General features: G+C 43.6%; 1 protein-coding gene across 2 annotated transcripts in view; it reads right to left on the bottom strand.

Moving 5' to 3' along the window:
- The window catches only part of NRAP (nebulin related anchoring protein), a 337,786-nt gene that overhangs the window by 21,242 nt on the left and 300,565 nt on the right, over positions 1-15,979 (bottom strand). For both annotated transcript variants that reach the window (XM_069239330.1, XM_069239331.1), the window contains 2 exons: positions 9,215-9,526; positions 7,361-7,465 (listed from right to left, as the gene is read on the bottom strand). In XM_069239330.1, coding sequence (XP_069095431.1) covers positions 7,361-7,465; positions 9,215-9,526 — 417 coding nt within the window. The remainder of the gene's footprint in view (positions 1-7,360; positions 7,466-9,214; positions 9,527-15,979) is intronic.

Here is a 15,979-nt window from a genome sequence, read left to right as displayed (position 1 = left end):
TAAGTATTGGGTCTCTCATGTCTGCTATGATATACGGGTATCGCACAGTCACAGTTCAAGAGGTGGTTGGTCTGGGCATAGTGGGTATGCTAACGATTTTGTCCAGCTAACTTGTAGCCCGGCCGTGGAGGCAAAGACTGCCTGGGCAGTCCGACGAGGCATAATGATGTCTTGTAGGCAGATTATAAACAGATTATCATCATAGAGGAACACCAATTGTGTCCAATCCGCCAGTGGAATACCCCACTCCTGACCCTTCTCGCGGAGGCGTATGGTGAGGGGCTCCATCGCATGGGCAAATAGGAGCAGGGAGACAGGGGCACCCCTGTCTTGTGCCCTGCTCGATGAGGAAGGGAGTCGAGATGAGGCTGCCTAGGCGGACTAAGGAGATAGGGTTGGAATACAACAATCGGGTGTACGCTAACAGTTTTGGCCCTATCCTCATTCGGGAGAGCACTGTGAATAGTTATTGCCACGTTAAAGAATCAACAGTACAACAATGTCAAATGGTGAAAAATAATCTACCGAAAGCACAAGCAAACTTTTTTTAATAGCTAAGTGGCAAAAAATGCACAAAGCATGAGGGCAAGGGTTTTTAATTGCACTTTACCCTCACATCTTAGAATCGGGAAGTTCAGCAAAGTGGAAACACAAATGTTCTTGCTGCATTTTACCTCTGAATTTTCAGGAATGTTTCAAAGAGGCCGCAAATTGCTTAAAGGTATGGTACAGGCATGAACGCATTGTTAGAAAAAAGCACATTTGATGGAGGATTCTGAAGAAGAAAAAAGCATGTAGGCATGGTTAACAAGAAGCACATGTGATGGAGGATTCTGAAGAAAAAATCCTCCATCAGCAATCACCGCAGATGTCCTTCCAACTGCCCATGTTGTAAGACTGCTCAAAAAGAGATGGCGTCTAGTGGCTGGATAAGATGCTGACTTGGGGACCTTAGGTCCTCGGATCTAATCTCGACTGCAGCACTTGATAAAATGTGTACCTGAATTGAAAATATGTGTGAATGTTAGACTTTTCATCCTTGGCGTGGTCTCCCTTAACTTTTTGCCTCTGTTCCCCAGGTTGTTGATGTGTGCTGAACTCTGATTTTACTGTTTTTGTTACTCTGGGCACATTACCACTGCTAACCAGTGCTAAAGTGCAAGTGCTCCTCCAATTTGTATGTAATTGGTTCATCCATGATTGGCATATTTGATTTACTAGTAAGTCCCTAGTAAAGTGCACTGAAGGTGCCAGGGCCTGTAAATCAAATGCTACTAGTGGGCCTGCAGCACTGGGTGTGCCACCCACATAAGTAGCTCTGTAATCATGTCTCAGACCTGCCACTGCTGTGTCTGTGTGCAGTTTTAACTGTAAATTCGACTTGGCAAGTGTACCCACTTGCCAGGCCTACACCTTCCCTTTTCTTACATGTCAGACACCTCTAAGGTAGGCCCTAGGTAGCCCCAAGGGCAGGGTGCAGTGTATGGTTAAAGTAGGACATATAGTGATGTGTTTTATATGTCCTGACAGTGAAATATTGCTCAATTCGTTTTTCACTTTTGCAAGGCCTGTCCCTCTCATAGGTTGATATGGGGGCTACCTTTAAATCTGATTAAAGTGTAGATTCCCTTTGGGAGCGGATGGACATGTGGAGTTTGGGGTCTCTGAGCTCACAATTTAAAAATACATCTTTTAGTAAAGTTGATTTTAAGATTGTGTGTTTGAAAATGCCACTTTTAGAAAGTGAGCATTTTCTTCCTTATACCATTTTTGTGACTCTGTCTGTTTGTGGATTCCCTGTCTGGGTCAGTTTGACAGTTGGACTAGGTACACCTCACACTGGACAGTGACACAAAGGGAGCTGGGGTGTAGTCTACATTTCCTGATAAACCATCTGTGCTAGGAGGGAGAGGAGGTCACTCACACCTGAAAGGGCTGTGCCTGCCCTCACACAATGCAGTCTCCAACCCCCTGATGAGTGTCTGGGGCCTGGTCTGGGCAAGGCAGGATTTCACATTCAAGAGAGACTTTGCTTTGAAGTAGGCCTATTTCAAAGGAGAAATCGGGTATAAGAAGAGCACCCAAAACCAGACTTTGAAACACTTTTGGAAACAAGAAGAACCTCTGCCTGGAGAAGAGCTGAAGAGCTGAGGAAGAAGAGCTGCCTGTGACTGTGCTTTGTGGTGCTATCCTGCAGTTGCTGCTTCTATCAGAGTAAGAGGGAAACAACTGGACTTTGTGTGCCTTCCATCTCGAGAAGAAATCTCCAAGGGCTTGATTTAGAGCTTGCCTCCTGTTTTTTGAAGTCTCAGGGACAGCAAAGACTTCTCTCTGCCAGCACCTGGAGTCTCTGAAGAGACTCCTGCTCTGCCCTGTGGTGCCCATCCAGTTCCTGGGACCCTAAAAGGAGAAGCTGGCAGCCTAAAGAAAAGGAAATCCACGCACAGAGCCCCACCTGGGGAAAAGATCAACGCAACTCGGATCTGCCGCTGAAGAAACGACGCGCCGCCGGCTCCACAGCTGAAAATCAACGCTCAACGGAAATGTGACCGAAGAATCGATGCACGGAGCAGGAGAAATGACGCACAGCATCACTGACGGAGGCTTGGAGATCGCAAACCCACGCTGCCTAGTTTTCGGATCATCGTGCGGTTGGATTTCTGAGGTAAGTACCGCTGGGCGTGTAAAAACAACGCAAGGCCGGCCTGGACCTGAGAGTGCTGACCGGATCAATGCATTCTTCTCCTGCGGAGAGAACAAACAACGCACCCTGACCCGACGAAAGGAGAAAATACGCAAGGTCCTACTCGTGAGTGGAATCGACGCATCGCAAGCCAGTTTTTGAAGCACACTCGCCCGTGCGGAGTTATTTTTGACACACCCAAAGTTCTTTTTCACGCTAACAGTGTCAGTGTGTGTTTAAAACTACTTAAAGACTCTTTTTGCATTGTTATTGATAACTTGACTTGTGTACTGTGGATTTTTGTTGTTTTGGTCTTGTATTTTTTAGATAAATATTTCATATTTTTCCAAACCTGTGTTGTGTCATTTTGTAGTGTTTTCATTAAGTTACTGTGGGGGTTATTCCAACTTTGGAGGAGGTGTTAATCCGTCCCAAAAGTGACGGAAAAGTGACGGATTTACCACCAGCCGTATTACGAGTCCATTATATCCTATGGAACTCGTAATACGGCTGGTGGTATATCCGTCACTTTACCGTCACTTTTGGGACGGATTAACACTCCTCCAAAGTTAGAATAACCCCCTGTGTGTGTTGGTACAAATACTTTACACCTAGCACTCTGAAGTTAAGCCTACTGCTCTGCCAAGTTACCAAGGGGGTAAGCGGGGGTTAGCTGAGGGTGATTCTCTTTTACCCTGACCAGAGTGAGGGTCCTTGCTTAAACAGGGGGTAACCTGACTGTCAACCAAAGACCCCATTTCTAACAGTGAAACGTAATGCCATTGTGTAATTCAAATGTGCACATCTCGGGTGGTGTACATGTTTTTGTATCGTCCATGCCACCATTAATATACATGATACATAATTTAAATATCACACTCTTGGAACCCTGGAATGGTGCCTGTTTTTCAGAGCGTGCAGAAAGGAAATGGCTACCTACCCTACTTATTGTGTGCAAACTTCTATAAACTGCTTTGTAATCAATATAATAGATTAGTACGTCTTCTTTCACCCTTTCCATTTTATCAGTCATACTTTATCAACGTCTCGAGTTTTTACAGAGATTGATTAAAAAATGCACAGACACTGGAGTAGTGTTAAAGGTCATGTGATGCTATCTCCTCTGAAGTCAAGGGAGATCAAACAGCATATGATAGGTGGTCTGCTTCTACTCTGATTTTTGTGAAATTGCAGTAGAATGGCCGAGAAGACTCAGTGGATAGTGAATGAAAAAGAAATCCACTAAAACATAAGCCTTGTCCTGTCCGATTCAGTAATCCCTATCAGCTAAGGCCATCAGGAAGCACATCCAATTCCTGAACCAGTCTGGCTAATTTGTATTGCCACAGCTCTGAATTTCCCCAAAACTTTCACACATGGCACTTGAGGAATAAACTTGAATTACCATTCTCCCCTTAAAGGCAGGCACAAAAATCACCTAACCAGAAAACGTACTCCAGTGGGTATTTTAAGCTGCAATGATGCAGGTTCCCACTCCCTACCATCGGTGACATCCACCTGAGGGTTGTGTTAACCTCATTTGAAACAAAACATCATCCAGGATTTTCTTGCTTCATCATTATGTCCTTGATGTAGCACTAATTGCTGCTAGACTATTGATAAGGGAATGGGAATTCAAGGACAGCAATTAATGCTACACACTACCTACTGCAGGATGGGTACTCACAGAACAGGCTGTCCTTAGAGAGAGGTACACCTGCCTTTGCATGTTGCGTAAACATGCCTATAGTGGTTGAGTACTGAAAGAATCCTCATTTGCCCAAACTGCAGTCGAAGAAAGCAACGATGTTCAATCATATGGTCGACATAGTCACAAAATCTATGAGCATCGACCTGGTGAGATTAGCTAAAAAAACGGCTGCTGCACCAACAAGGACCTATGTTGCCACTTGCCAGTATATTGCTTCAAAGGAAGGCACCAAAAATATGAACCGCAAAAGTACCCCCCTTTCCTTCATGAAAAAGATGGAATACAAAATCTGCACATCTGAAGCCCAAGAATCATACCAGGACAAATGTAGTTCAGGGTGTTTTTGCACTGCAGTGTTACTTGCTAAATTAGAAGTTTATTATGATCTGGGGCAGTCCTACTCACCGTTACATTCATTCAAAGCGAAACAGCGCACTGCAAGGACCTGAAGTTGTGATCATGGGGTTAGAGACCAATCTCAGTCTCAAGCCCTTAACTTGCTGGCAAGGATGTAGGAAGAGGGAGGGTGAGGGCAGGCAGTTGAGAACAAGAGAGACTTATCTCCTGCAGAATGTTCAGTCTGGGGATGGAGAGGACAGAAAACTGAGTGCCAGACACTTTTTAGGGTAGAGCGCACAAAGTGCTCTGTCACTGGTGTAATCTCTCCATGGGCTTTTAACCAGACCCATGTAATGCCCATCAGTTTTGTTGGTTCGTGGGTATGACTTTTAAAATTTGCTTGATTTCATTAGTGAAAGGCATGCATACGTTATGCCTTTTCCAGTGTTTAGCCCTCCTCGAGCGCACCAACCAACTACTGAAAACATACTAGGCTCGATGTTTTCCGTATGGTTGCTGCACTACTTTTTATTTAGTATTTCGCAGGCAGCACAATCTCGCTGGGCAGTAATCACATGCTTTGCATGACATCGAGCCTGTTACACGGATAATTGCACTTTTGCCGGTTACATGGATAATTGCACTTTTGCCAATACGTTTCATTGCAAGTGAACTTCTGTTTCCTTTTGTGTGGCTGCTTCGCGCTCATGACGGCCCTCAGCGCGCTTATGTGAAGCTAAACGCTAATAGCTCTAACTCGAAAAAACGCAAGACCCATTGCATTGCAAAAGCTTGTTAATAATGTTATTTTTTGTTGCATCATAACAAATCTACGGCTTGTAGCTCAGGCGTCTTCCAGATCAAAAGGCTGTGAACTCAGCAGAACGTGTAAACCCAGTGTCAGGGAAGCACAACTGCGAACTGCAGAAAACGCTGAAAAACAAGTTGCAGGTTCTCATTCTGTTCACCAAGCAAAGTGTAACAACAACTTGGCATTACAACTTCATTCACGTTTCTGTATTACTTTATGACATTCTGAAGTGGAAGTGCTTGGTAAAAAAAAGAAGCATGAAGAAAAATGAGTAAAAAGTCATGTTAGACTGATTATTACTGCTGAAGTATCTGAAATATACTGTGCTAGAGAAATTTCGAGAATGCACCATTTCAGAATTGCTCTATTTTAGGGAACTTTAATGTCTGTGGGGAATCACATAAATATGATCGGACTAGCAGTGGCGGCCAGCAGTTTAAGCTGGGAGAGGGGTAGGTGGAAAGCACAATCACACTCATTCTTTCACACACACACGCAAACGCACACACGCACATCCATTAACAACACTCATCAACATTTAAACATACACGCATGCACCACACATTAATTTAAAAAGATCACACACTTACCATCAGCCTCAGAGGTCCCAGGAGGGTGGGGACTGCTGACCTTAGGTCAGCCAATGAGGGAAGGCAGCAGTCCCAACTTTGTCACAGAGTGGGATGGGGTCATTGAGACTGCTGATCCCACCCCACTCTGTGACGAGGGGAGGGCCTCGAGGCACCTTTATTGAGCTGAGGAGGTCATGCCCATAGGAGCTGTGACCTCTTCAGCCCAGCAAAGTTCAGCTCAGGCAACCAGGAGTCTGCGCAAATGGCACATGTCTCGCTCCCGGCTGCCTGATCTGAACATGAAGAGTGTCTGTCAGGCTGACCTTTGTTCAGCCTGACCGGCACTCTTCATGAGGTGCAAAAGGTGGGGGTGTGTGGCCCCTCCACTCTAAAGGATGGGCTGCGCGTGCTTACTAGTGGGAGTCTCACACAGAAGCATCTCGTCAGTGCTGTGAGGAATCTTCAGTATGGCCGCACCCCAGTTCTGCGTGCTCAGTGACTATGGTCTCAGGTCGAATTAGCTTTCGAATACCAGAAGTTTGAACTACTATTATTTGGTACAGCTTATTTTGTATTTTTCACCATTTTTATCAAAACCTTGTGAATGTTTAAGTTTACACATGTATATGGGGATTTTTCCTTCACTTTTCTCTATATATTTCAGTGTCTGCTATGCTCCTACTGCTGAGCTATATCACAAGAATAATAAACAATGCAGGTATAACTTTAAACGAATAATTCTAGCAAAATAAAGACTCGATTGACCACAGAGCATTCAAAAAAATCATCGAGCCTTTTATTCCATTCAGAGACTCTGCAAGTGACACTACTAAAAGGACCCTCTGGCACAGCGATCTGTTTGCACTGTAAATATTCCTTATCTATAACAGAAAGCTGCATCTTTCATTAGGGCCTCAAAGATTCTCCATGTGTTCTTCATAACGCAGGCGCTTAACCCCGGCCCTGCAAGCCCTGAGGTCGCGGATGTGCCCACCTTCTAGGGGGCTCCAACTCGGCCCCAGTGTAAGATAATCTGTGAGATATTGGAAACTCAGGGGGCACTTACCACGTTCCACAGAGGGGGTATCATTTTGCGTCACTCCACTGTTCTATCATACATCTCCATAGGATCGCTAATAGTTTCACATACATCCAATTTTAGACATACTGGCCAATCAAATCCCACATTACCTGTTTTCCCCAACAGTTTAAACGACTAGACCATATTTAAGACTTCACAGTACCTCGCTGATAAGTTCTCCAGCCTTCTTCACACTTTCAATCTGGGGGGATCCTAGAGCCTCCCAGGCGACACCCCGCATGAAGTTCAGGTCCGACTTGTAACGTGTCTGTCGAGGGAGAAATTGGAACCTCTGTCAATATTAAATCCACGCCCTTTAGGTTCTTAAGAAGACTCCTTGATCAGTATTAAAATTTCAGTGTTCACATTTTCCTTTATTATGCATTGTCAAATCTTCAAGTCAAACTGTTTGTGTGTGTTCAGTCGACAAGTAACTAAATAATGCATCTGTGATGCTAGAGGCTCCCCTTCAGAGCACTGACTTGACTCAGAGAGAAGGAAGTCGCATCCTTCGGGCATCAAGCATTCCTTTTATTTTCTTTTTTCCGAGCAATGGTAGGTTTTGTCACTAACAGCAGTGCTAATTATTTCCCTTTGAGGTGCTCCACATCAACCTGTGTTCCAACAGCATGGCCTAATGTAAACCGCATCACGCGATGCCGCGTGTTGACTAGGCATCGTAGGAGACTTCCCTTATGGTTGGTAAACTTTAAAGTCTGTGCTATGTACCGCTCAGAAGGTGCAATTCATGATAACTAATTGAGTTTCATCTGCTTTTTTAACTTGTGTAGAAGGATAGCACTTACTTGCTACTTATGGTGACCCCTGTACTTCAACATTGACTGAGAGGGCACTTCCCACCAAAGCCGATAAGTTCCCTACTGGCCCTGTAAACCATCGCCCCTCTCTGTTTCTGGAATCAGACAAAGGTAGAAGAGGTGGGCAAGGCAGCACCTGCATGTGCCACATCACACGCCAACGCCGTTCAGAGGATAAAGATCATGAATGAAGGGACATGCTTATACGGTGCCTCATGCATTTTGCACACCAGGGGCCCTATTATACATTATTATGCACCACGGCACACCTGAAAACAGGTAAGCCAGGCTTAAACAGAGAAAGTGTGCCCTTTTACATGTAATGTGCTGCCCTCAGGGCAGCTCATTCATGTGAACAACGGAGTGCCTGCTTTAAAGCCACTCTGTGTTTCACAATGCAGTGGCCACTTGCCTGCACTGAAAGGGATTAAAGGATCCCCTGACGGCAGGTTCAGTGAGTAACTGCACCCATCTGCAAAGGACTATCTGGGGGGTCCATGGGACCTCCTACCCCCTCTAAAGGGCTGCCATCAGGTGGCGCACTGTCAGTGCCCCTCCTGACAGCATCTTTGACTCGGTGCCCGCGTCTATAATACAGCACGGGTACAGAGGCAAAGGGATTCCCTCATTTGCATGGGGCCACGCCCCCATGCAAATGAGGGCACACCATCTGGTGATAGCACAGGCGCTATATGTGTGCCAGAGCTATCGGTATTACCGAAGGGGCCACACAAGTGTCTGCAGCACCTTCTGTTATATCAAAGTACCCCAGGGTGCACAAAGCAGGCTCTTATGCTTGCACACACTGTCATATACTTTACAAGTTCTGAGGTTCACCTGATGTGACAACTGACTTAAAGTAAGACCGCTGTCAAATTTTACTACCTTTAGTAGCTGGGTGTTAGTACCATTTATGAATTACCATTTGGAACCGTCATGAAGACTTATCTTTAAAACAGAAGTGGCCTAAGCAACCTAGATACAGAGAGAAGAATGCTAATTATAGACTACTTCCAGGGATCCAGTTTCTCTGACTGATTCAGCATCTTGGACTCTGCTTGGATTTCATATATATTGTGGCCTACCATTGTGACTACTCAATATATATGGTTCAAAGGATAGACTGATAATCCATTATTCTTGCATGCCTGCTTGAGTGTACGTGCTTGTTAATCGGAGAGGAATTCACCACAACATACCTCGCTCTGTAACGCATGGGCTTTCTTTGCCCACTGCATTTTCATGTCATCAGATCGCACAGTGTAGTCATGCAACCTGGTCTTGTAGTCTTGGTCACTGGCCAATGCCTGCGCCTTTTTGGCATGGACTAAGTTCACCATGTCCATGGGAAGGTGGAACTGGGACCTGGTGTCCTTGAAACCCTTCTTATAGTGCTGCTCACTCTGTAACTTTGCAACCTGCAGGCAGTGCAGCATCTTGGGGTCATCCAGAATGCTTCGGGCTCCAATGTGCTTTCCTCGCTCTTCAACAAAGTTGTGCTTGTACTGGTACTAAATAAGAAACCAACATGGATATATGATGTATAACAGATTATATGTATTCTTGTTTCATTTTACACTTGAAGCACTTTTCTAAAACATTTTGGCTTGATCTGCGTAGGAAATGGAAACACACACGATTTCGAATTATAGACAGTATGGTCTCTATTTACAAACATTTTTAGCAAAGTCTAAAATGTATGTAGCATATATATATATGTGTACTATTCCCACAGATTTCAGAGCTTGCAATGAATCACAAAGAAAACCTGATGAGTTCATTAATATCTAAACTAGTCATAGATGTGCATTCGTATCCATGTCCCTGTAAGTGCACTCCTGTGGACTGCAAGCTGAGCAGACGATTCGATGAAGAAAGCCTGATGGAAAATATGCACTTCCACATTTATTCTTATTTTCCTTTTTCCCCACAAGACATTTACTTATAGGGAAGCTCCTTCTACTATGCCCTACATGAAATATGCAATATATTAACAGTCTTATCCTATCTTGAAAAAACAGCAGTAGTTTTCAGGTCTGGCTTTAGCAAATACACTTTGATTTTACTGACATATGGCTTTCAAGTCAGCTCTCTCCATGTATTGTTATATTATTGTGTATTGTTGTGTCATTCACATCTGTCCTTTGCCAACTACAGCATAACGTATGGGGCAATGGGTTATCTCACGTCAGCCATTGGCTAGCTTATGTGAGTGACTGCAATCTGCTCTACCATAAGAAACACACCGACACAAAATGTAGTTCCATTCTGAACAAAGGACTACTATGACAATCTGATATTTTTGAGACCAAAAATATTTTCGCTTCTACCCAATTTGTTTTAATTGGTGAGGGCCTGGCATCTCTCCAAAATAAAATGTTACAAAACCCATGACAAAACAAGCATTGACAAAGCACAAAGGGTGGCAGCCAAAGCTTATTTCTCAAGTTTCTAAGGTAGGAAATGACCTGCAACATATTTGTGAATACTGAATAATTAGAGGTGGCAGATTGTTGTTTATGAGAACCACAAATGACATATGTCCAGAACACAATGCATTTCATAATAAATGGTGCATATATAGGGGTACTGAAGGCAATAAACTATTTATAACCATTGTTGAGTGTTTGGAGTGGCTATGACGTTCAAAAGACACAATAGCAAGTGGGGAAAGATGTCCTTCCTTGCAGGCTTTGACACACCTTGAAGAATGTTTTAAGCAAATAAGTTCAAAGTGGGAGGTCACCATGCAGGGCCTGTGTGTCGTGTTTTGGGAGGAAAAGGGCACACTGTGTTGTTCTATGAGATCTTTCCTGTAATCAGGTTCAATGCATTTACGTCCTCTGCCCAAAAGAGCTCTAAATAATTTAGTGGCTATATCAGAATTGTGCACAAACACACTTTTGTGGCTTAATGCTGGCTCAATCTAGATTGCCACATGAACGTATTCCTGGGTAAACCCACAAGATGCAGTGACGTCTTGAGAATTAGTGTCTCCTTGATGCATTGTTGTGTGGTGAGTTAGTGTGCCCTGTTTTTGTCCCGAGAACGCAATACAATATAACATAAGTAATGGTTAATCACACATTCACCTTTGGGATCCAGCACCGAAATAACAGACGTTTATTGCTACTCAACGCAGAAGCATTAAAGGCTTAGTGGATCCACAGAGATTCAAACCTGTTTCCATCATGTCAAACAGAATCCTGGAGTGGACTCATTAGTTCACTGAGCCACCAGCCCCAGCCTATGATGGGCTAAGTCTCATAAACTGACGGTCCATCCAATACATGGCAGTGTGGTGGGCTGGTATCTCAAGGATGCAGTGCGGTGTGCTGCATTCTTATGATAATGCGTTCTATGATAATAATCTAGCCAGAGAACAAGAAAGTAAGTTAATGCTTGTAGGATACAGTGCCTAATTATAAATTCATGTTGGCAAGGAGCAGAGCATGATGCTAGAGTAGTTTTCTTGGTTATGCTATTCCTGGCAGCTCAGTATTCATAGGATGCAGTTGAATAGGGAATGCTTCTTAGAATGTAATGAAGTGTGATAACATATATGAGATGCAATGTAGTGGGTTAGTCCTCCTAGGATGCATTGCAATGTGGTGGATTAGTGTCGCTGGAACACAGTACATTGTGTTGTGATGTGATTGTATCACTGGGTTGCAGTAAAATTTGAAGTCTTAGCATCAGTATAATTCTGTGTGATCAGTTAGTTACACCAAAAACAATGGTCTTAAGTGTGAGAAAATAGGGCTGATTGCAGAGGTCACCTACCCCTAACTGTTTTCCCCCATTGTTCACTTTTTGCTGGTGTTTTCCTGACTCTGATGGTGCCCTGGATACTGCTAACCAGTGCTCTGTGTAAAATGAGTATGCAAATTAGGCTAATTATAATTGTCTATGTCAACCTACCTATAAGTCCCTAGTATATGGTAGGGCATGTACGTTTAGGGACCCCAACATAGGTGGTGCACCCACAGGTGCTCTGCTGAGGTACCCAAGGTCATTTTAAAGGCAGGCCTGCCTTGCTGGCTACTTGTAAATTAAAGTTATATGCAAATTCAACTTTGGAATTAAAAGTACTTCCAAAGTCTTAAACTACCTTATTGTTACATATAAGTCACCCCTAAGGTTTGCCCTAAGTGTCCCTAGGGTTGGGTGCTATGTAACTATAAGCAGGGACCTTATAAAATTGTTTAATAAGCCCCGGTGAGGTAAAATAGTCAAATTTGTTTTTCCCTCACTGTAGTGAAAGGCCTCCATAGGCTAACATGGGGAGGCTTTATTTTAATTAACAAAGTTCCCATAAGAGACAGATACATTGAGTTTGGTATCAAATCAATTGCTATAATAAATCCCACAACTTGCCATTGTTGGATTTGATATAAATAGTTCAGGTAAATAGTTTTAAAACTCTACCTGAAAGTTGCCAACTTCAGCTCTGTAGTGCCATTCTCTGATTAGTCAGCCTCTGACAGCCTGGCCAGACTGTCTTGATGAGAAGTGAAGTGGCCTGGGCTAAACTCAAAAGATGTGCCTGGGGAGGAGATCTGCCTCAGGAGATGGTGAAACAGGATGGGGGGAGAGCATCCAAACTGGTCTTCAAAGGCAGGGAAGGACATTTGCGGCAGCTCAGGACCTCCCCCATTTCCTGCAAACCCCAGACAATTAGGTGCCCTCTTAATTGGTTTAGGAGAGGGCAGGAGAGGGGTGTGTTTAAGATTTTTAGCCACACCAGTGGGTGGGCTCAGCCAGATCTAACCTCCAAAAATCAGTTTCAGCCATGTTGGATTTTTGAAGAATGTTGCTCCCTGGGATTGATTTTTGCCACACTTCCCATGCAGTGGTCATCAAAGGGGGAAGGAGCCTGCCTGTGATTGGACAATCAGGCCCCCCTGCTTTCCACCCCAGGAGCAAGGATAAATATGGCAGAGCTGCACTCACACCTCAGATCCATACAAGGAAAAAGACAAAGAAGAAGAAGGACTGCCCTGCTGCACCCCTGACCTGTACCTGGACACTGCACTCTGAAGGACTTCCCCAGGTCCACACTCGGGCTTCACCATTAAAATGACTTTGCCTGTCTTCTACTGCTTCAAGAAGGGACTCCCTGTTTGCTACATGTACTAAGGAGCTTCCCAGAGTCCCATGCATGAAGTTGTGCAAGCAGAGCCCAGCTGACCAGCGACCAGTAGCCATTTGAGGATTCTGACCAGGTGCATTCTGGGAATTGTAGTCCCAGCTCCCACGGAGCAACTCAGAGCTTCTGGAACCTTGAATCAAGTTGTGGACACTTCAAGGACACAAAAAAAAACCTCCGGAAGAAGATCCAGAAGTTTGAAGACGTTTGGAGCAACACCAGAAGTTGAAGCGGTGCATTGTGGGAGTTGTAGTCCCAGAACCCAAGAGGCAAACCAGAGCCTCTGAACCCTTGGCTGGTGCTGTGGACCACTTTCCTGAATCAGGAAACACTTCTGAAAGTAAGTGTTACAGTGTTACCTCGTGGGTGGCCTGAACTCTGGACTTTGTCCCTGTCCACTGTGATCTTTTTTAACTCTTTGAGCGCTAGTTGCTTCTATGTGCTAGAAAACATTTTTTTTTTTTAAATTTATATCTCTGGTTCCACTTATCCGATTTTAATCGTTTTGGTGTCTGTAAAAGATAAAATTATAATATATTTTTATAATCTGGTGTTGGATTTTTATTGTGTTTTGTGTTTTACTTATTTACTGTTTTGTGATTTTTAAATGCTTTACATACTTGTCTCGTAAATTAAGCTTTGTCGCTCATTGCCAAGCTACCAAGGATTGAGCTGGGTTTAATTTAAATGCAGAGGTTTAATTTTTGAGACCTATCTGCACCTAAGTGGGGCTTAGTGACCTATTACTAGGTGTAGGTATTTACCTGTCCTTACCCATAATCCACTTTCCAACACTAAGTAATGATAATTATGACACAAAATGGCAATTTAATATTTCCAAAAAGACAAATACAAACAAAATGTCATTAAAAATTAGAATATTGCGGCAGTGTGAATATATGTGCAAACAAACATGCTAGGTGTGCAATTTTTGGAGTGATGCACTCTAGCAATAAAGTGTGTTCAACGTGAGTATGAATAAAGCAAGAATATTAACGCCCATCAGAAAATGTTCGATCATACAGTCAAATAGGGTCCGTGTATTTTCAAAGTCAGCAGTGTTTCCACCCCTTAGTGGTTTAAGGGATTATCATTAGGACCTTAAGGATATAGATAAGAAAGAATATGTCATGTACCAAACCACTACAAGGCACTTGTAGTAATTAAAGTGGAAAAAATGTTAACCTGTAGTCACAAGATTTAAAATGGCAGATGCACTGAGAGAAGAAAAGAGTGAGTGGTATGAAGTTAATAGGAATGCTCTTCATAGAGAAGTGGTCAGTGAGGAAAAAAAACACAAAAAAGAAATAAAAGACACCTACCCAGACACCTACCAGTGTTTTTAATGCTTTTAGCAATGAAATTCAAACTCGGGCAGAAGGTGATGACACAGACAACTCTATTGGATTCTTGTTTCACACATGGGGTCAGTAGGGTCTGCCGTGGACAGTACTATGTTCTTTTAGAAGTGTTTGGAATATCTACACTATCTTGAGACCAAAGGTCAGATGTACGACACAATTTTGTGAGTCGCAAAATGCGAAATTTGCATTTTTCGATCGCAATATGGCCTTGTTAGATGTACTATCGCTATTTTGCGAGTCGCCATCCTGCTACTGACTCGCAAAGTAGGGAATGTGATTTGCAATTAGGAAGGGGCATTCCAAGGGTGTCCCTTCCTGATTGCGAACTCACAGACCCATGTATGATTGTTTTGCGACCGTGAATGCAGTCGCAAAACAATCACAGTTACCACCAATTTCAAATTGGTGGTAACTCATTCGCAAGTGGGAAGGGGTCCCAAAGAGACCCCTTCCCTTTGTTAATGGGGGCCCCAACATTTTTTCAGAGCAGGCAGTGGTCCCACAGATCACTGCCTGCTCTGAAAAAAAAGAAAGGGATACATTTCATTTTCATTTTTCACATGCATCTTATTTTCCTTAAAGGAAAAAGGGCTGCATTTAAAAAAAACTGCTTCATTGAAAAAGCAGTGACAGACATGGTGGTCTGCTGGCCCCAGCTGGCCACCATCCCTGTGAGTGCCGCCATTCCCAAATGGATAGCAAATTGCCACCTGCATCACGAATATTAAGGCGGCAGGTCCCTTGCGACCTATTTGCGAATTGCAAATTGCAAGTCACAAAACAAAATGGGTGTACATCTGGCCCTAAGATGCAATTCTAAATAGAATCAAGACTCACGACTAAAGACTAAAAGCAGTGTAGTAGGTTTGTACTACATACTGCATTGCAGAATGATTAATTAGATTTACCACACTGCTGGCACACATATAGCACCACACTGTGAGAACATCTGAACTTACTGTACCTTACTAAATGTTGAACCTTTGCTATGTGCGTGTGTGTGCACCCCTGCCATTGCTCTTGCTACTTACCACAATTCGGTGAGGCCAAAGGCCTCTTAGCTAAAGGATTGTCTTTAGTAATATAGATAAGGCAGAGGGCCCCAGTCAAGGGCAGGCCCTAAACTCTCTCTGAGCTAACAAAGAATGCCAGATACTGTCTAACTTTTACTCTTGTACGCAGCATATGCATGATTTATGGTGTAAACTGTCCACTTGTTGAACATTCTTTCTACGTATGGAATCTAGAAGAAACTCTACGAATACCAGTTCATCAAGTGTGCGGTGTGACACTTTTGTCGGAGCATTGCTAAGGGCATCACGCCGCATTTTACCATGCAAATACATGGCTGACGCGGCTTGCCTGGTTTTACCAATCGGGTCTTCCAGGCAAAAGGCAGTGCTGAGGAGTTACAGAATGCTTGTCTCATTCTGCAAAAACTTCACTGCAAT

The sequence above is a fragment of the Pleurodeles waltl genome, chromosome 6, assembly GCF_031143425.1.
Source record: "Pleurodeles waltl isolate 20211129_DDA chromosome 6, aPleWal1.hap1.20221129, whole genome shotgun sequence".
Lineage (NCBI taxonomy): Eukaryota > Metazoa > Chordata > Amphibia > Caudata > Salamandridae > Pleurodeles > Pleurodeles waltl.
Note: the sequence above shows the minus strand (reverse complement) of the source record. Positions and strands in the feature narration are given on the sequence as shown.